This window comes from Bos mutus, chromosome 5 (genome assembly GCF_027580195.1).
Source record: "Bos mutus isolate GX-2022 chromosome 5, NWIPB_WYAK_1.1, whole genome shotgun sequence".
Lineage (NCBI taxonomy): Eukaryota > Metazoa > Chordata > Mammalia > Artiodactyla > Bovidae > Bos > Bos mutus.
In genome coordinates, this window is record NC_091621.1 from 54148117 (window position 1) to 54170753 (window position 22637).

At 38.2% G+C, this 22637-nt stretch overlaps 1 protein-coding gene across 3 annotated transcripts in view; it reads left to right on the forward strand.

The window, feature by feature from the left end:
- The window catches only part of KITLG (KIT ligand), a 105834-nt gene that overhangs the window by 58820 nt on the left and 24377 nt on the right, over window positions 1-22637 (forward strand). For 2 of the 3 annotated variants that reach the window (XM_070370947.1, XM_070370945.1), the window contains 3 exons: window positions 17445-17615; window positions 20534-20693; window positions 21412-21495. In XM_070370947.1, coding sequence (XP_070227048.1) covers window positions 17445-17615; window positions 20534-20693; window positions 21412-21495 — 415 coding nt within the window. The remainder of the gene's footprint in view (window positions 1-17444; window positions 17616-20533; window positions 20694-21411; window positions 21496-22637) is intronic. The other variant, XM_070370946.1, reaches the window with a different exon arrangement.

Here is a 22637-nt window from a genome sequence, read left to right on the forward strand (position 1 = left end):
TGCAAGAGCATTCTCTTTAAAGACATATTTCTTTTCATTAGTCCATGCTAAAATCTTTACTATCTACTAAATTCCGTAGAATTCCTTAGAACATGTACCTTCTTGTTGAACCAGGTACCTCTTTGTTGACCTAGCAAGTCTAGGTCAATCTCTGTCCTATTGAACAAGGGAAGTTCTTTGACATAGTAATGTAAATTTTATAGCAGCCTGAACCTTAATTGATCTAATCATCTGCTCATTCAGCAAGTACTTGTTTAGGGAAAACTATGGAGCGAGCACTTTATGAGACACTTTAAGAAACAAACAAACATACATCAATTAACCTTATGTTCAAAAAATAGTAATTATGGGGTTCGGTGTAGCTGGCCTTTTCATAATGCTTTTCTACTTGCAAAATGACTTCACATTTTTATCTTCTTGGATGATTAGAAAAATAGGAAAGCAGGATGGCTACTGTGATTCTTATTATACAAATGACACCTTGAGCTTTATAAACCAGAAGCATTTTGACCAAGGTTAAACAATTAGAAAGTGATAGTCTTAAAAAGAAATCCTAGGCCATCTGACTTTTAACCCTTCATGTGGGTATCTATTAATAGCAAGGTAAAGAGTTCTCAGTGAAGCATCTACGTAATAAAGACATACCCTGTTCTGACTAGAGAAGCACTTAAGCTGGGACTGCCAAATTCATTTAAAGAAATCATGCAACTCTTTGAAAAACAATTGTGTTAAACTAAAAATAGCAAAATAGATTCTTTTGTGCTGGTATAATCATAGATTGTGCCGAATCATAGATTTCCGTATTGGCTGGTGCTAACAAGAGCTAACTTATAAAAATAAAATGATTCATTACCACCTATTTTTTCCCCCTTGTTTCTGTAATTGAGAAAAATCCTCTATTATTTGGTCTTGGCATACCATCCTGGCACAATTGGAGGAACTCTGTTCTTGGCTACCACAGTTGGCAAGAAAAACAAACCCGAACATAGCCTTTGGGTAGAAACAGGGGGTCATATGCTTTGTTTTACCTTCATTTAAAAATGTTAGTTTCTTCCAAGACCAGAGGAGTTTCCCAGTGGAGAGGCTCAGGCTTATTTGCCTTATCTTTTGTCTTTAAACAATACAGGGTGGAGTGGGAGCCAGAACGGGTACCAGAAATAGTCTCTGGGGCCAAACCAATAAAATTCTGCTGGAGGCCCTGGGCAGAAGAAAGCTCTAGAATAGAATACTTTTTTTTTTTTTTTTTTTGGTTTGGTTTTAAAAATCAACCAGATACTCCTGAAAAGGGGAGGTTACTTTTCTAAGTGCCTTTTTAGAAAATTACCCAGCAGATTGTCTCTCACAAATAGCCGGGTATGATCCACTGGTTGGTATTTAAATCTAACGATAATTACCAATTTTAGTTTAAACTCTTTGAAACTATAATATTGTCAAACTTAGGATTTCCTTTAAATTCTTAGCCTAAAAATCCTAAATGTTTCTGATCCTTTTCACTTACTAGTCATGTTGTAGAAAGAACAGAAATTGAGTTGCTGAATCTGCAGTCATTCTGGCCTCTCTAAAATGATATAAACTATGAATTGCTTGTGGTATTGGCATAATAAAGTTAATTCACTTTTAGTTAAATTACATACTTACCACTTTTTATCTAACTTTTTAGTTGAAAATACTTCGAATTTACAGATTATAAGAATATACACCCATATACCTTTTAATACAGATTCAATTGTTTTTAACATTTTGCTTCATTTGCTTTATAAATTCTTGCTTTCTGTATGCTTATATCTAAACCCCTTGAGTAAGTTGTATACAAAATGACTGTTTACCCCTAAATACTTAAGTGTGTGTTTCCTAAGTATTTTCTCTTACATAACCACAGTTGTCCACTTGAATAAATTTAGCAGTAACTGAATACTTCAATCTGTTGGCTGTATTTCAATGTTACCAAATTTTTCTGGCATGTTTTTCTTCTGGTACAAGATCTAATCTAGCATCATGATTTGCATTTTGATACTATCTATGATCGGCAGAATAATGGTCCCCCAAAGATGTCTCATGCTGTGACTATATTACCTTCCATGGCAAAGAGTCTTTGCAGAATTAATTAAGGATCTGAGGATGGGGAGGGTATCCTGGGAATATCCAGGTGGACCCAATCTAATCACATAAATCCTTATGAGAGGGAGTTTAGGAACCAGAGAGAAGGTGTTACACCCCTGGCTTTGAAGATGAAGGGGCCACAAGCCAAGGAATGTGGGAGATCCCTGAAACCTAGAAAAGACACAGAGAAGGAGATTCTTCTGTAGAGCCTCTAGAAGAAACACCATGTAATCTGTGGTCACTTTGATTTCAGCCTGTTGTTTTTGTTTAGTCACTCAGTCCTGTCTGACTCTTTGCAACTCCATGGACTGCAGCACACCAGGCCTCCCTGTTTTTCACCGTCTCCTGGAGCTTGCTCAAATCCATGAGTCAGTGATGCCTTCCAACCATCTTGTCAGAATACGCATCCCAAGGTGTGATGCTACATTAAGGAATGATGTGTCCTCTAGTTATCACACCCAGAGGCACAGTGTCCATCTTCTCCCCATAGTGCTGCTTGTTTTAATCCCCTGGTTCAGGTGTTCCACTATTTCTGTGTATTTACTCATTAACAACTAAGCTGGGATCTTTGGGAAGATACTTGAAGACCATGTACGTTCCTTCATCAAAGTTCCTCTTGTAGATTGATTTTTACATGAACCAGTCTTTACTGTCATGTCAGTTTTTATTTTTTTTTAAAGTCAAGGTTAAACAAAGAAGTCATTGGCAATACATAATGTTATCCTAAAAACATGGATCCCAGCCATCTCCCCTTTGCAGCACCCTTCCTCCCTTCTGGACGATTTCACTTTCTCAACTATTTGTACCTTTTTTTGCTGGTCTGCCCCCTCTGGGTCTTCTCACATCTCCCTCACCAGTCAAGGATTTATTACTTGATATTTCAACTCTTCTTTAAAAGACAGTGGTTCTTCAAAACAAATACACCTGGTCATTTTATCCCTCTTCTTCATATACTTTGAATGGTTGCTCTTAGGAAAAGAAGCTCCTTAAACATGGCCTCCAAGACTCTGGTGATCTGGCACCTTTCCAAATTCTTCTTCAGTCCTGCAGCCTCACATGTCCCTTGCTGCCCCTGTTCCTTTCCTGCAAGTCTTTCTCTGAACCTAGTGTGCTGGTCAATCCTTTTCTTGGGATAACTCCTCTTTCATTTTCTTTTTTTTTTTTTCTTCTATGATTTTTCTTTTTTAAAAGAAAATGTTTCAATTGAAGTATAGTTGATTGTTCCCAGGAGATAGAGGACAGGGAAGCCTGGTGTGCTGCAGTCCACGGGGTCACAAAGGGTAGAACATGACTTAGTGACTGAACAACAGTAGTTGATTTATAAATGTTGTGTCAATCTCTGCTATACAGCAAAATGACTCAGTTTTACATATACATACATTCTTTAATATTTTTTCCATTATGGCTAATCGAGAATATTGGCTATAGTTCTCTGTGGTATACAATAGGACCTTGTTGTTTATCCATTCTAAATGTAATAATTGGCATCTACCGACCCCACATTCCTTCCCCATTTCCTGGCAACCACAAGTCTGATCACTATGCCTGTGAGTGTTTCTGTTTCGTGGATAGGTTCATTTGTGCCATATTTTAGATTCCACATGGAAGTGATGTCATGATATTTGCTTTTCTCTTTCTGACTTACTTCACTTGGTGTGAAGTTTTATCCAGGTAGCTGCAAACGGCATTATTTTGTTCTTTTTTAAGACTTAGTAGTTTTCTGTTGTATTTATGTACCACATCTTCTTTATCCATTCCTCTGTTGATGGAGATCGGAGAAGGCAATGGCACCCCACTCCAGTACTCTTGCCTGGAAAATCCCATGGACGGAGGAGCCTGGTAGGCTGCAGTCCATGGGGTCGCTAAGAGTCGGACACGACTGAGCGACTTCACTTTCACTTTTCACTTTCATGCATTGAGAAGGAAATGGCAACCCACTCCAGTGTTCTTGCCTGGAGAATCCCAGGGACGGGGGAGCCTGGTGGGCTGCCGTCTATGGGGTCGCACAGAGTCGGACACGACTGAAGCGACTTAGCTGCTTAGTTGATGGAGATTTAGGTTGTTTCCCTGTTTTGGCTATTGTAAATACTGCTGCTATGAATATAGGGGTGCGTATATCTTTTTGAACTGTAGTTTTGCCCAGGTATATGCCCAGGAGTGGGATTGCTAAAGATCATATGGTAGCTCAAGTTTTAGTTTTCTGAGGAACTGCCATACTTTTTTCTACAGAGGCTGCACCAATTTACATTCCCACCAACAGCATAGGAGAATTTCCTTTGCTCTGCACCCTCTCTAGCATTTGTTGTTTGTCTGACAAGTTCATTTTCAATTTCACTTCTTTAAGGAAGGAAGCCTTTACTTTCCTTGAGGAAGCCATACCCTCATATTAGAAACTTTTAATAGTACTCCTAGAATGGTAGTGCTTTTGTTTATTTGTGCAATTATTTAGTTGTAATCTATTTACCTATAAACTTCCTGAGGGCAGGAGTTCTGTAATTTTGCTTGTCCATCCTTACTGTCCAATGTATGACTATTGTTCAGTTGCTCAATCATGTCTGACTCTGCAACTGCATGAAATTCAGCACTCCAGGCTTCCCTGTCCATCACTATCTCCTGGAGTTTGCTCACACTCATATCCTTTGAGTCAGTGATGCTATCCAACCATCTAATCCTCTGTCGTCCCCTTCTCCTGCCCTCAATCCTTCCCAGCATCAGGGTCTTTTCTAATGACTGGGCTTTTAACATCACGTGGCCAAAGTATTGGAGCTTCAGCATCACTCTTTTCAATGAATATTCAGGGTTGATTTCCTTTAGCGTTGACTGGTTTGATCTCCTTGCTACCCATGGGACTCTCAAGAATCTTCTCCAGTACCACAGTTTGAAAGCATCAGTTCTTCAGTGCTCAGCCTTGTTTATGGTTCAACTCTCACATCCTTACATGACCACTGGAAAAACCATAGCTTTGACTCTACAGAACTTTGTTTGCAAAGTGATATCTCTGCTTTTTCATATGCAGTCTAGGTTTGTCATAACTTTTCTTCCAAGGAGCAAGCGCCTTTTAATTTTGTGGCTGCAGTCACCATCTGCAGTGATTTGGGCACCCAAGAAAACAAAATCTGCCACTGTTTCCAGTTTTTCCCCATCTATTTGCCATGAAGTGATGGGACCAGAAAATTAGAGATACCAAGGGAATATTTCATGCAAAGATGGGCTCAATAAAGGACAGAAATGGTACGGACCTCACAGAAGCAGAAGATATTAAGAAGAGGTGGCAAGAATACACAGAAGAACTGCACAAAAAAGAGCTTCATGACCCAGATAATCATGATGGTGTGATCACTGACCTAGAGCCAGACATCCTGGAATGTGAAGTCAAGTGGGCCTTAGAAAGCATCACTAGGAACAAAGCTAGTGGAGGTGATGGCATTCCAGTTGAGCTATTTCAAATCCTGGAAGATGATGCTGTGAAAGTGCTGCACTCAATATGCTAGCACATTTGGAAAACTCAGCAGTGGCCACAGGACTGGAAAAGGTCAGTTTTCATTCCAATCCCAAAGAAAGGCAATGCCAAAGAATGCTCGAACTACTGCACAGTTGCACTCATCTCACATGCTAGTAAAGTAATGCTCAAAATTCTTCAAGCCAGGCTTCAGCAATATGTGAACCGTGAACTTCAGATGTTCAAGCTGGTTTTAGAAAAGGCAGAGGAACCAGAGATCAAATTGCCAACATCCACTGGATCATGGAAAAAGCAATAGAGTTCCAGAAAAATATCTATTTCTGCTTTATTGACTATGCCAAAGCCTTTGACTGTGTGGATCACAATAAACTGTGGGAAATTCTTCAAGAGATGGGAATACCAGACCACCTGACCTACCTCTTGAGAAACCTGTATGCAGGTCAGGAAGCAACGGTTAGAACTGGACATGGAACAACGGACTGGTTCCAAATAGGAAAAGGAGTATGTCAAAGCTGTATATTGTCCCCCTGCTTATTTAACTCATATGCAGAGTACATCATGAGAAACACTGGGCTGGAAGAAGCACAAGCTGGAATCAAGATTGCCAGGAGAAATGTCGATAACCTCAGATATGCAGATGCCACCACCCTTATGGCAGAAAGTGAAGAGGAACTAAAAAGCCTCTTGATGAAAGTGAAAGAGGAGAGTGAAAAAGTTAGCTTAAAGCTCAACATTCAGAAAATGAAGATCATGGCATCTGGTCCCATCACTTCATGGCAAATAGATGGGGAAACAGTGGAAACAGTGTCAGACTTTATTTTTGGGGGGCTCCAAAATCTCTGCAGATGGTGACTGCAGCCTTAAAATTAAAAGACGCTTACTCCTTGGAAGGAAAGTTATGACCAAACTAGATAGCATATTGAAAAGCAGAGACATTACTTTGCCAACAAAGGTCCGTCTAGTCAAGGCTATGGTTTTTCCAGTGGTCATGTATGGATGTGAGAGTTGGACTGTGAAGAAAGCTGAGCACTGAAGAATTGATGCTTTTGAAAAAACTGTGGTGTTGGAGAAGACTCTTGAGAGTCCCTTGGACTGCAAGGAGATCCAACCAGTCCATTCTGAAGGAGATCAGTTCCTGGGTGTTCATTCGAAGGACTGATGCTAAAGCTGAAACTCCAATACTTTGGCTACCTGATGCGAAGAGTTGACTTATTGGAAAAGACCCTGATGCTGGGAGGCATTGGGGGCAGGAGGAGAAGGGGATGACAGAGAATGAGATGGCTGGATGGCATCACTGACTCGATGGATGTGAGTCTGAGTGAACTCCGGGAGTTGGTGATGGATAGGGAGGCCTGGCATGCTGCGATTCATGGGGTCGCAAAGAGTCAGACACGACTGAGCGACTGAACTGAACTGAACTGATGGAACCAGATACCATGATCTTAGTTTTTTGAATGTTGAGTTTTAAGTCAGTATTTTCACTCTCCTCTTTCACCTTCATCAGAGGCTCTTTAGTTCCTCTTAGCTTTCCACCATTAGACTGCATATCTGAGGTTGTTGATATTTCTCCTGGCAATCTGGATTCCAGCTTTTGAGTCATCCTGGCCTGCATTTCACATCTGCATATAAGTTAAATAAGCAGGGTGACATTACACAGTGTTGACATACTTCTTTCCCAATTTTGAACCAGTCTGTTGTTCCATGTCTGGTTCTAACTCTTGCTTCTTGACCTGCATTCAGGTTTCTCAGGAGACAGGTAAGGTGGTCTGGTATTCCCATCTCTTGAAGAATTTTCCACGTTTTTTTTTGTGATCCACAGAGTCAAAGGCTTTAGCGCAGTCAATGAATCAGATGTTTTTTTGGAATTCCCTTGCTTTTTCTATGTTCCAAGCAGATGTTGGCAATTTAGTATCTGGCCCCTGTACCTTTTCTAAATCCAGATTGTACACCTGGAAGTTCTTAGTTCATATACTGCTGAAGCTTAGCTTGAAGGATTTTAAGCATAATCTTGCTAGCATATGAAATGAGCACAATTGTATCGTAGTTTGAACATTCTTTGGCATTGCCCTTCTTTGGTATTAGAATGAAAATTGACCTTTTTCAGCCCTGTGGCCACTGCTGAATTTTCCAAATTTGCAGCATCATCTTTTAGGATTTGAAATAGCTCAGCTACAATTCCATCACCTCCACTGGCTTTGTTCATAGTAATGCTTCGTAAGGCCCACTTGACTTTGCACTCCAGGATGTCTGGCTCTAGGTGAGTGACCACACCATCATAGTTATCTGGTTCATTAAGATCTTTTTTGTACAATTCTTCTGTGTATTCTTGTCACCTCTTCTTAATCTCTCTGCTTCTTTTAGGTCCTTACATTTTCTGTCCTTTATTTTGCCCATTTTTGCATGAAATATTCCCTTGATATCTCCAACTTTCTTGAAGAGATTTCTAGTTTTTCCCGTTCTGTTGTTTTCCTCTATTTCTTTGTGTTGTTCAACGTAAGAAGGCTTTCTTGTGTCTCCTCACTATTCTCTGGAATTCTGCATTCAGTTGGGCATGTCTCCCTTTCTCCTTTGCCTTTCACTTCTTTTCTCAGCTATTTGTAAGGCTTCCTTAGACGGTCATTTTGCCTTCTTGCATTTCTTTTTCTTGGGGATGGTTTTGGTCACCATCTCCTGTACCTTGTTAGGAACCTCCATCCATAGTTCTTCAGGCACTCTGTCTATCAGATCTAATCCTATGAATCTGTCACTTCCTCTGTAAATGATAAGGGATTGGTTTAGATCATTTCTGAATGACCTAGTGGTTTTCCCTACTTTCTTCAATTTAAGTCTATATTTTACAATAAGGAGCTCATGATCTGATCCATAGTCAGCTCTAGGCCTTATTTTTGCTGACTGTAAGGAGCTGCTCCACCTTCAGCTGCAAAGAACATAATCCATCGATCATCTGGTGATGTCCACGTGTAGAGTCATCTCTTGTATTATTGGAAGAGGGTGTTTGCTATAACCAGTGTGTCCTCTTGGCAAAACTCTGTTAGCATTTGCCCTGCTTCTTTTGTACTCAATGTATGATAGGCACTTATGTGCTGAAAGTGAAGATGGAAGGAAGGATCACATGTAATCACTTGTAATTTCCCTGAGGTACCAACTGAATAGAATCCATAAGATTATGATGATGCGGTGAATGACTGTAACTCATCACACAGTTTTTGCACCTCAGTGTTTTACTCATCTTCTTTTAGATATGTACGCATTTTCGTAAAAAGGTTTAGGTCTAAGAGTAATATCATGCTATTTTGACGAATCATGATTTCCATGAGCCTTCTGTTATGCTGCTACTTTTAACTGAGTCATTTCCTTAATCAAGAACTTTCTCATTGTTCTCAGTGATTGAAGGCTGAAAGCCAGATTCCTGAGTCTGATGTTCATAAGCTTCCATAATAACCTTCTTGCCCCACACCAATCACCTCATCTTAATGCCCATTATTTTGCAACACAAACTCGTCTCCCAGTCAGGTGAGTCCCACCCTCCTAGAATCACCTTGAAGTGAAAGTGTTAGTCACTCCGTCTTGTCCGACTGTTTGTAACCCTATTAGCCCGCCAGGCTCCTCTGTCCGTGGAATTCTCCAGGTAAGAATACTGGAGTGGGTTGCCATTCTTTTCTATTCTCAATTCCAAGACTGCATGGTTTAGCTTCTCTTTGCTAGGAATATTCTTTCCTCTCCCACCCACTCATCCAAATTCTATCCACAGAATTATGCAGTATCCTGGGACTGAGTGCATCTTAGTGGTCATCTCCTCCAAGGTCAGCTTAAGATCCCTATTTCTCATAAGACCATTTCCTACTGTCCCAGAGCACGCTCTCTTCCCTGCATCAGTGGCCAGTAAAAACTGACACCACCCCTAATCTATGCTTCTGCTGGGTGCTTGTGTGGGACAGGGTGATGAGCAATACTGATGTGGTATCTATTCTGTGGGCCTTATCTGTTACTTTATTATCTCTGAATTTCTATAGAATTTGTCTCGAAACTAATCATTTGGGGTGAGTGAGTGAGTGATGTCGCTCAGTTGTGTCTGACTCTTTGTGACCCCATGAACTGTAGCCTACCAGGCTCCTCCATCCATGGGATTTTCCAGGCAAGAATACTGGAGTGGGTTGCCATTTCCTTCTCCAGGAGATCTTCCTGACCCAGGGATTGAACCCAGGTCTCCCACATTGCAGGCAGACGCTTTACTGTCTGAGCCACCAGGGAAGTCCATCATTTGGGGTAGTTAATCATATATTGCTTACACAGCTATTTAAACTTGTATGTGTTATGGATCTGTCTCATAGTATTGTTATGAGAAGTGATTAAGATGTGAAAAACCCAAGATATAGTGTACATGCAATAATTGTTCTATGTCCTCACAATTATTTTTATATTTTCTCTTTTTACTATATTTATCTAAAGATTAGGGATCAACCCTTTTACCCTGTTGTATTTCCTTACCATTTGAGCAGGTAGTAGCTACTCAAAAGATACTTACCAGTAAACATTTAACTGCTGGCCCAAAAAATGTCTGATTTACAAATCTTGAGGGAGCCTCCCTTATTTGTTTAGATTCCTTTGGTTCTTGCTAACAGTAATGAACTCAAGCTTCACCAAAAAAAAAAAAAAAAAAGTCCCATTACTATAAGGATACTGAAGAATAGCATTTCAAGTCAAGGGGAGGGATGCAGCCAGGCCTCATGAAGGGATTCAGGTTTTCCTTTCCCCTTCTCTGCCTCTCTGCCTCATTCTGTTTCACCTGTGCAGAATTTTTTTGTGTGTGTTTTCAGTCACCTGACGGCTTAATAGCTGCCCCAGAGCTCCCACACTCACATAGTACAGTTTGACCCTGCTCAGAGACTAGTTACCAGTTCTTATCACTACTACCTTTTAGGGGGAGGGACTTTCCGATGGACCCCTTTGTCTCAGGATGCCGTTATTGTCCAGTCAGCTGTGGCTGCTGGGCAAGGCCACTGTTTGTAATTGTGGATCCTGAGGATCCACCCCTGTGATTTGAAATGCTTCCTATAGAAATGGAAGTCAGTCTGGTAGACACTGTACTTGTCTACTTCTAGCTCTCATATAATATTTCTTTCAAAGGAATAAGTATAAAATGTTAGGTAAATGAATAAAACGTTAACATTAAACACTATTTTTTAGGTGGCTCTTTTGTATACTCAAACTACAGGGCCCATCTTAATAAGTAAGTGGTTACATTAAGATACTTTCAGAACATCTAGACCATTACTACCTGAAAAAATAGCATAGAAGCCACATGTTGTTAAGTTGCTTAGTCGTGTCTGACTCTTGCGACCCCATGGACTGTAGCCCACCAGGCTCCTTTGTCCATGGAATTTTCCAAACATGAATACTGGAGTGGATTGCCATTTCCTCCTCTAAGGGATCTTCCTGACCCAAGGATCAAACCTGTGTCGGCTGAGATCTTGGCAGGCAGATTCTTTACCACAGAGCTATCTGGGAAGCCCAGAAGCCACATATATAATGTTAAATTGTCCAGTAGCTGCATTAAAATAAAAAGAACATGAAAATTATAATAAAGTTTATTAGTCTAATATATTCAAAATGTGATCACTGTACCTTGTAAACCATATAAAATTATCAACATATTTTAATTTTTAATATTTATTCAGAATCTACTGTGTATTTCATATCTACAGTACACTCCAGTTCAAACACTAAATTTTCATCAGAAATATTTACTCATTTAGATTTTTATAAAATTGACAATTGAAAACACAGATTCACATACCTAAGCTTTTCCAAAGATTCTTAAAAGTGTTCCAGTCACCAAATCACATAATAATTTTCTAACTTTCAACATGTTGAATTAGTTAAGCAACATTAATATTTTAGTTCCTCAGTCATACTGGCCACATTTTGAGTGATGAGTAGCTGAAGGTGGCAAATGGTCCCTCTATTGGCTCACACAGATTAGACAGAGATATTTTAGAGACTTGCCTAAAATCACAATGTGTGTTAACAGAGTTAGGACTAGACAGCCTCTAGTTCATCAGGGCCGCCCTCATCTCCCATGTTGACCTTTCTTCCTGGTGCTATTTTGTATCTGGCTCAGAGGCCATTTATAGGCCCGCCTGGGGAAACAACATGTATTTATAGTGTTTGGACTGATTACCATCTTAATCAGATTGAGGTTTCTACTCGCTTTAATTAAAGCGAGAAAATGCAGTTAGATGTCTGCAGTGAACACTGAAGACCCAAATTAATTGTTTAGAGAGAGGACTAAAATAAATCATGACAAAACCCAGCTCAAAAAAGGAGTTAAGATTTTGGAGACTCTACAGCAGTAACTTGAGCACACAATATTTTACGACGTGTTTTTGTAGGAATGTTTTAAAGTTGCCTGCCCATGAAATGTTCGATTGGCAAGGAGTGTCTGCTTTCTGGTCCTAAGAGTAAAAGCAGAAGGAGTAAGGAGAGTCCATTAAAGTCAATTGGTGGTGATGGTTTAGTCGCTAAGTTGTGTCCAACTCTTGTGATCCCATGGACTGTAGCCCACCCAGGCTCCTTTGCCCATGGGATTTCCCAGGCAAGAATACTAAAGTGGGTTGCTATTCCTTTCTCCAGGGGATCTTCCTGACCCAAGGATCCAACCTTGGTCTTCTGCATTGCAGGTGGATTCTTTACTGGCTGAGCCACCAGGGAAGCCTGCTGAAAGCAATTAGCATTTGCAACAGTTACTGGAAGAAATCTGGTTCCTATAATGTAGTTCTGGATTCATTGAAATGAGACAGAGCCATTTCTAATTCCTAAGTAATCTCTTAATCGAGTTTAAGGACCAGTGTGTCTCGTCCAGAAGTTGGACCACACGAGTCATGGAGAACCCAGCAGAAGAAAGTGCTACAGCTGTATGTGTCAGTATTTACTGATGAAAGAACTAGGCAAGGGCTTGGGAGTCTTGGTTTCTAATATTTGTTTTAAATTTGTTGTGTAACCTTGGTGAACCACTTCACTGCTTGAGACCTTCCTTGATTTTCCCATTTATGACATTGGTGGGACGGGACCAGATGGCCTTTAGCATCTCTTCCAGATCTAAAGCATTGTGATTCTGTTGGCATAGTGCTAGATTCTTTTTGACTGACCAGCCAGGAGGTAAATGCTGGAAGCACAAGAGGAAAGAAAGGGGTGCTTTGTGCCTATGGGCATTCATACTTCTAATTCTGGCAAGATTGAAGGTTGACACACATTAAAGAAAACAAAACAGAAACAATCAAACTGGGCAGTAATGCTGGTAATTAGATTAGTTGGATTAGAAGATGGGGTGGAAGGCTCATTGTGAATATTCCTCAGAAGCCTCATAGTTTATGAGCCAGGGCTTTGCTCCCTCAGAATCTCTAATGGGTGTTGTACCCCAGCTCCTTTGTGGAGAATTCCCTCACAGTGCACATACCTCCGTGAGGCTTCCTGACGAAGCAGACACATATCTCCCAAAGAACAGTTACTAAACGGAAAAGTAGTGCCAAGTACCTCCGTGAAGAAACGTTAGTGTGTGTTTTGTCCACTTTCAGATTCTAGTTCCAAAAGGCTTCTGGACTGCTCTTGGAGACTCTTCATCTAAGACTGATGCAGAATCCTGTGTCAAATGTTTTCAGCTAATAAACCAGAACAGTTTCTTAAATGAAGCAGGGGATGGAGAGAAGAAGGCAGGCCAGATTTAGCAAGTCTCTCGGATGTTTTTATTTCAGTCACGGTCTCAAATTTACCAGTTCTGGGTCTGCAGAGATATTATATCACACATCCTGTGAAATTCACGTATCTATTTTATACTTGTATGAATGTGTGAGTTTTCATTGTTGGTTTTTGGAAGTGGTCATATTCTAAATTATGTTTGGAATGCTTTCAATCATAGTTTTTCTTTTTTTAATCTTATTAATTTGGTGCTTATGGTACTTTAAAATCCTTAGGAAGTTCATAGTTTTTACCCAAATCTTCTGTGGTGGTGGCGTGCGAGCAGGTCAAGGACATTGATTCAATGTCATCGATTCAGTTAGCATTCTAGAATGATACATGTTATATATCATTTATATATACACACACAAACATGAATAGAAAGCATATGTTGCTCCAATAATCCTAAGTAGAGCTGTTATAATTGATCCAGAAAATGTAAGACAGAGGCTACCAAAAAAGAAGGTAAGAAATTAAGAGTATGAAGTTAAGGAAAATCCAGACAAATTTTCCCTTTCAAAGCAAAAAAGTATATTTCTTTTTGTGTGTATATAGGTGAATAAAACATTACGTTATATGTACTTCAGGAATTTGAAACATACTCTTTACATCACCTCTTTGATGTCCTGTCTGACTCTATCAACTTTACTGATCTTTCACATTCTTCTAGTGAAATAGAGAATGTTATTTATATCTTACATTCTTCTAATATCTATTGTGAGTTAATAGCTGTGCAATATAAAACTATTTGTTTAAAATGGTCTCTGAAAGATGAGTGACAGTAATGCCTGTTTATTAAGGTAAAGGAAAAATTTAAATTTGTGAATTGCACACTTTTAATTATCTATTTCCTAATCATAATAATCTTGTAAGAGTTGAAAAACAGACTTCATATCATCTCACAAATGAAATATTTAGGTCACTGTGTTTTGCTGTCTACAAATCATTGACTAGATTTAATTAAAAAGAAAATGCGAATCTGCTTGATGTTCTAGTCAAGGCTGGTTTCCTTTCTTGTAGGCAGACAAGTTAAAACTGGCTGATAGTTAATATTGTTTACCTCAGTTTTATCTTTCCTAAATGCAATAAACTTTAAAAGCTAAAATATAGCTGTTTAAACAGATTAGTGAAAAGAAATAACTTTGAATTGATTATATAGTCTTTCCAAGAAAATTATGCAGAATGTATAATGAATGAAATACAGTTAAAGGTGTTTAGAAATATATTTTTCAGCAGTGTAGTCTCGATGTTTATGTCAAATATCAATGAATTTTTCATAACTTTAAAGGGGCAGATATTGGGCTAGGATTCGATTATGGGATTTCCATGATTTAACAGTAAGAAATTACAGGTTTAGGGTTGGAAATGTTTCTGGGAAAAGTTGATTGCTTGGACTGTTGATTAGGTATGTGAAAACAAGGGTGGGTGGCCATGGGGCGAGTAGTCATAGCTAAATAAGAACTTGAATGAGGAATGTAAACATAGAGTTCAGTTGAAGATAGAGATAAACAGAAGTGACATAAGCACCCCAGAGTTCCCAGTTTAAAACTAAGAAACATATAAACAAGCTCCTTTCTGCTTTAACCACAAAAAAGCAACAAACAAAAAGAAAAAACAACCTGTTCATTTAAGGCAAAGACCACAGTACCTTAATTCAGAATAGGGGAATTTGATTTTGGTTCCTACACGTCAGAGCATCAGAGAGAAGGACAGGTGAGCTTGTTCATAAAGTGGAGCAAGGACAGAGTTTGAAAAGATTAATACATGAGCTGTACTTGCCATGGAAAAATTTGCACAATTTCAGTGGGATGAACTAATTGGTGAAGGCTGTTTTACCATATAAATACTACTAAAGTAGTATTTACAGAATGTACTGTTTCCCATATCCTAGGAAATCTGCCCCTTGCTGATAGGGATGACTATCTAAAGGGAATTATTGCTGTCTAAGTGGAGGGAAACTTGGGAGAGCAATCAGCCTCCAAAGAAAGACTGACAGCTTGTAAAGAGACTTGCTAATGATGCAAATATGAACTTGCATGTGCTTAAGATAAGCACTGATTTTATAAAACAAGGAGTTCATTCTCAGCATATTTTGGGAACAGTCTTTGAGAACTTGGTTGGTGAGTCAAATGAAACGGCCAAATTGAACTAATTCCCACTAGGAGTTTGTTTATTCTACTTATCTGAAGTCAGAGCCAATACTCCCTAAAAGTTTTGAATGGCATTTAATGCTTCCAGAAATTGCAACGTACCTATCTGTAGAGAAACCAGTTTCCCCTTTGGCTGGGTCATATTAATTAAAATTGTTCTATGAAATAAATATAAAATGGCTCTCTTGTATAATTTAGAAAACACGAATTACATGAGTTTCACCCACAGAGATATTTTGCTGGTAAGTAGAAAAATAAAGTATAGTGGGTTTTGTTCATTTTACATGACATCGGTTACCCTCTCTGATTATGTGTTTTTATTACAATAGAAATAATTTAAAATTATGTGAGATCTTAATAAGCCAAGACCATTTTACCTTTTCTATCTTATTTTTTTCATTATAACATTTTAACAATTAAAAATATAAATCAGAACCTAGACTTCAAAGTTTTTTATAAGAGAAAAAAGAATATTACAATATACAATGTATGTAAATTTCCAATTATTTTAAGTGGTGTCACATTCATTTTTAAAAATGTTATAATTCATTCTAATATACTAAGAAGTTTTCCCTAATAATCTAAACCTTTATTTATCTGCAAATGTATAAGAGGGGTTGGCAAACTACACTCTACAGACCAGATCCAGTATGTTGCTGATATTACATGGACAGCCAGCTGAGTTTGTCTTTTTACAGATGAACATTTACAGTCTACTTGATAATAGAGAATGCTTTTAACCCTAAGTGAACAAAAATGTTGACCCAAAATAAAGAATTCCATTCTTCTTATTGCTAAACCTGTGTTACAAAAGAAGCTAAATAATTATGCAAAAGACATTGTATCCAATTATAATCATTACTTTTTAAATGGTAATAAGAATGGGTAGAAATTCATTTTCTCTTATATAACTGGACCTACACAATATTCTTGATTTTTGCCTTTTGGCATACAAAGCTTGAAAATATTTGCCATCTAGCCCTTTCCAGAAAATGTTGGGACCCTTGTTATGTAGTATTTTCTCTCACTTTTTTTTTTTTTCACTTCTATATCAGTTAAGCAATTAGTTTCTGAGCAACACCCATATGCCAGACAGTATTCTAGGTCTTAGGAACACCACAGGGAACACAATTTTATAAAAAAATCCTACCCTCATGAAACTTAAATTCAAATTATGTACCTCGTCTCCTCAAAACTACCTTACTTCCATTTTCCCTTTCTGTAGAGGGACAAAATGAGGTTCAGAAAATTTATGTAGCTTGTCGGGATTCTCTCAGCCAAAATTGAACCCAGTTTTGCTTGATTCCAAGGCTTGAGCTTCCAACCAGTGGACAGGGCTGGCTTCATGAGTGGGGCTCCACACTTGGTTTCATGCTCTGCTGTCACCATCGTGAAACTCTTCATCATTTTTTGAACACGTTTTGAGCAGTAAATACATTTCCATTTTGCTATTAGCCCCACAAATTATGTAGCTGGTCCTGCCACTAAAGCAAAAGTGCTTCTCTCCCAGACCAGGGCTATTTTTTTAACACCCACAGAAACTCAGCTATGAAGAAGTTTTGAAATCTATCAAGATCCTGAGAAAAATAAGCCATTATTGATCCACTGATTCATATTCTAGTTGCCCAAAAGACTGGAAGTTCCTTGAAGAACATAGGAACCTTTCCCACTATAACTTTCTAAAAAAATTTCTCTGGGTTAAATTCATTTCACAATACAGTAAGTAAGAAATAAATATGCTTCCATAGAATTAAATTTTGCAGTATCTGAACCTTGTCAAGGACTCTGTCTTAATTTTATCTCCATGGAAGGGCAAAATCTTTACCATCAACAATTTCTTCTGATCTTTATGCATTTGGAAATTTTGAAACAGCTGTTAGATATGACTTAAGAAAAACCTAAGAACAAACCTGTTCTGATATAAGGAAATCTTTTGTCCAGTAACCAGTGACTGTACTTAAAACAGGTGCTTTGTCTTCTTTTCTTTTAATTTCTTACAGCCTAGTCATTGTTGGATAAGCCAGATGGTGGAACAACTGTCAGTCAGCTTGACTGATCTTCTGGACAAGTTTTCAAATATTTCTGAAGGCTTGAGTAATTATTCTATTATAGACAAACTTGTGAAAATAGTTGATGACCTTGTGGAGTGCATGGAAGAACACTCATTTGAGGTAACTTTGTATTGGGACTGCTTTTTATTACTCATCTCTGTAACCTATGGCTGATAAGTGGTGGCAGGGTTGGGGACGTGTTTGTGAGATTTTTAACTTACAAATTTGTAATTAAAAAAAATTTTGAAGATGAGCACAAAACAATAAATGGTTGTAGTTATATCACAACTGAAATGTATATTAAGACAATTAAATGTTGTCACTTAATATAAAAATAAATGTATTCACAATACACTTATAAAAACAACCCTGACTTTATCTCATGGATAAAGTTCTCATAGCCTTCCTATGAGGTTACCAATGTTCATTTACCTTTAAATGGAAAATTGCCTATAATGAACACTTGACCTCTTATCTATAGTAATAATATCATAACAGAGAAGTGCATTTTAATGTCTTTGGGTCATTTGATGATTAGTTGTCACTTCAGAGTATGGGTATAGCAATGCTTTGGATTCGAAGCATATTAAAGAAGCAATGTACCCACTAGAGATTAAGGATGAGATGCTGGAGGTCAAATCCTGGCTTTGTTCAAAAATAGTTTTGCTCACCTTCTTTCCACATAAAATGGGGACAATAAGAGGAGTCGATATTACATGATTAATGATGAATTTTTATTCATTATGAATGAATTTTTATCATTCAAATTTGGCAAAGTAAAATGTTAACAGTTTTTTTAAGTTTTATAACACTGTGTCTGTATAATAAATGACCTCTTGGGACACCTGTTTTGACATAGAGTTCACAAGACAAGGTTTAGCCTACAGGCCTTCTTGAAGTTCAAACCTAAGGTTTTAACCATGATGCTGTATGAAAGTGAAAGTGAAGTCGCTTAGTCGTGTCCGACTCTTTGCGACCCCATGGACTGTAGCCTATCAGGCTCCTCCGTCCATGGGATTTTCCAGGCAAGAGTGCTGGAGTGGATTGCCATTTCCTTCTTCAGGGATCTTCCCGACCCAGGAATCGAACCTGGGTCTCCCGCATTGCAGGCAGATGCTATACCGTCGGAGCCACCATAGTAACAGTCAAATACTCTGTCTCCATTCAAATTCTAGTCACTCTCTAAGACCCAACCTCCATCCCATTTGTGCTCTCCAATCTTGAAATTCTCATAACGCCAGTAACCTAATCACGACTGAGCGACTTCACTTTCACTTTTCACTTTCCTGCATTGGAGAAGGAAATGGCATCCTACTCCAGTGTTCTTGCCTGGAGAATCCCAGGGACAGGGGAGCCTGGTGGGCTGCCGTCCATGGGGTCGCACAGAGTCGGACACGACTGAAGTGACTTAGCAGCAGCAGCAGCATAATTCATCTTTTCTACTGTTTTACTTTCTAATTTCCCAATCAGAATGTATCGTATATTCAATGACATCTTAGAGTTAGCATCCCTTTTTATCATATCAGTATGAATGATGTACTAATGGCAATGATAAGGAGAGGTCACAGAAAGTAGAGTATACCAGACAAGGTGTCATGAAGGAAATAAGATATGCCCTAGGTCCTGAAAGATGAATTAATTGGTCAATAAATGGCAGTTTATCTAGAAGAGCATTCCAGATACCAAAAGGTGTACATTTACTAACCATGGCACTTTGGCTAGAACCCAAGAGATTCATACCAGGTGGTATCTCTCAGTTGTTCCAGAGGTTAACATATATATAAAACACTTAGAGTAGTACATAGTAAGTGGTACATAGGTGTTAACTCTAATTAATATTACCTGCTTTTATTTGTAGATAACCATGTTTGAGAAGATCCCCTGGAGAAGGGAAAGGCTACCCACTCCAGTATTCTGTCCTGGAGAAGTCCATGGACTGTATAGTCCATGGGGTCACAAAGACAGACTGAGAAACTTTCACTTTTCATATATTTATGAATTCCTAAAATATAGCTTTGACTTGTTTGGGGATTTTATAGAAAATCATATTCTTTTTATGCTTTTGAGACTTGCTTCTTTCATTCCACATTGTTTATAAGATATCCACATTGATTATTACAGCCGTAGTTGTTTTTTTTTTTTTTTTTTACTGTTCATAAACATTTCATTGATTCAATATACCACTAATTTATTAAACCACTCTCCTGTTGATTGGTGTAAGAATTTATAAACACTGCTGGCAAGAACTTGCTTAATATGCCTCCTGGTACATCTTGCAAGAGTTTCCTTAAAGTAGTTACCTAGGAGTGGAATTTCTGGGTCACAGGATGGCAGCGTGTCCAACCTTACTAATATCAAAGGGCCAATTTATGTCATTCCACTGGAGTATAAGAGACCCCCTCTGCTCCAGATCCTTGCCAGTATTTATCATCATTAGACTTTTTAATTAGTGCATATTTGGAGCATGTGTTGTGTATATTTTTAATGAGAAGTAATGATTTTAATGAACATCTTTAAAGAGAACAGTCTATAGTTTGTTGTTAGGATTATTTCATTGTTTTGACGTTGCTTTCACCTTATTCGCCCTCGCCACCACCCTCTTCCTTTTATCCAGAATTGAGCCCCAGACTGAACTGCATAGAGTCATTAGTCCTATAGTGCCAGTTTGAATTACGAGTTTTAAAACAGTTGTCTAGAGACTTCCCTGGTGCTCCAGTGGTTTAAGACTCTGGGCTTCCACTGCAGGGGGTGCAGGTTTCATCCCTGGTTGGGAAACTAGATTCTGCATGCCCTGTGGAGAGGCAAAAAAAGACTGTACAAATCTAATTCAAATCTAACTCAATAGATATGTTCCTAAAATATTAACAATGTTACTTAAAAACAAACAAACAAAAAACTGTTGTCTAAAAGTGTCGGTTTCACTTGAGTCTGTCAAGGACATATTTGTGGTCTATTACTTTGACATTAGTTAAATCTGCAGACTATTTGAAAAACCTAATCTTGTGGTTTTTTTTTTTTTTTTTTTCTTCTTCTTCTAGAATGTAAAAAAATCATCTAAGAGCCCAGAACCCAGGCAGTTTACTCCTGAGAAATTTTTTGGAATTTTTAATAAATCCATCGATGCCTTCAAGGACTTGGAGATAGTGGCTTCTAAAATGAGTGAATGTGTGATTTCCTCAACATCAAGTCCTGAAAAAGGTAAGATATATATTCCTAATATAAATGTAGAAAGCAAGACTGAATCTTTTATGTATAGGTAAGAATCTACCTCTGACTCAAATATATATGTAGCTAGAAACAGACATGTGTGTGTATGTATGTCTAATATAAAAGCAAATATCAGTGGCATGAAAAAAAAAACCAGTTATATATTTGTTGGTGTTCAAGCCCAAACAACACTTAACCATCTTCAAAGTACAGAATTGCACATGAGTAAACAATATATGAGATAGTCACTCATTTTCACCTGATATTTACTAGTAATATACAATTATATTCTTCACTTCCAGTCTTCTTAATGTCCCCTTCTCAAATCTTTTCCTTAGGGGTCTAATTCTGAGTCATGAATTCTCATCTTCATCACTTACCCTGTACTGAGACTTCCTCCCCACTACCATCCCTATGATATGAAATTTTAATTTCATTACTTATTTTGAAAAAGTGATCAATTGCCATCCATTTGCATTATTTACATTTATTAGTGTGTGTAGGCAGTGAATCTTTGTTCTGTAACGTGACTTTGGTGAATTTCTTAATAAAAATAGAAAAGCAGGACCAAGTATAAAATAGGATCTGAATGATCCAGATTTGGGAAGCAGGCCTGAAAAGTACTCTAATATTGCACTTCACCTTTTGAGGACTCTTTAATTTATGTAAATCGCCATGCAACACTGACACATTATTGCTTTCTATTTAGATTCCAGAGTCAGTGTCACAAAACCATTTATGTTACCCCCTGTTGCAGCCAGCTCCCTTAGGAATGACAGCAGTAGCAGTAATAGTAAGTACATATATCTGATTTAATGCATGCATGGCTCCAATTAGCTTCTGTTAGGAGTATTGCATGAGCTTTCAAGGAAATTTCTACAATCATTACTATTAATTCTGTTCTCTTACTATTCTTCCTGTTATGATTTTCCTGAGAATTAAATAATTAGGTTTGCACAATTGGATTTCCCTAAAGCTGGAGATACTGTTTAATTGGGGTAATACATTTTCTGCTAAGATAGTTTTCAATAAGGCATGAAATTACTTTTAGATGATTTAAGCTTTTTTCATTGTTGACTTGAAATATATTTTGCATGGAATTTGCCTGACAAAAAAATGGAATTTTAAAATGGAAAATAGAGGTGCTGGCTGTGTAAAATTCCAAGGATATCTTCTGTTTTGTTGTGTATAACACTATTTACTACTGTATGTTTGGAAATTTGATTTTTTTTGTATTTTACTATAAAATCATATGTTGGGGGACAATATGCTTCTTTCTCTGAAATTTCTATCCTTGTTCGTGAAGAAGAATCCAGTTTCCTGGAAGTCTAATGTCCTTTTTTCTTTCAAATGTAATCCCATGGACAGAGGAGCCTGGAGAGCTATACAGTCCATGGAGAGCTATACAGTCCATGGAGAGCTATACAGTCCATGGGGAGCTATACAGTCCATGGGGAGCTATACAGTCCATGGAGAGCTATACAGTCCATGGAGAGCTATACAGTCCATGGAGAGCTATACAGTCCATGGAGAGCTATACAGTCCATGGAGAGCTATACAGTCCATGGGGTTGCAAGAGCTGGCCACAACTGACAGACTAAACTTACCGACCTAGGCAAAGGTCACTATAAGGGTCATTGGATTTACTAAATATTCTGACCCTCTAGTCTCATGGATGCTGTAGGAGGAAAAAATTCGTCCTGTGATCTTAGCTGAGAAGATCATCTCTTAAAAGTTAGTGATGGAACACTCTCATATGTTCAAGAGCATCAAAGACCTATCTGTAAAAAAGAGTAATCAATTTAATACAAATCCACAACAGCAATGCTGCAATTCAGAAATTAAAAGGAAAACCTCTAAAATCAATCTGTTTTGGATGTTTTGCCACCAAAACCTGACCTGAATTGTGATGAGGCTATTTGTAATCTTTACCCT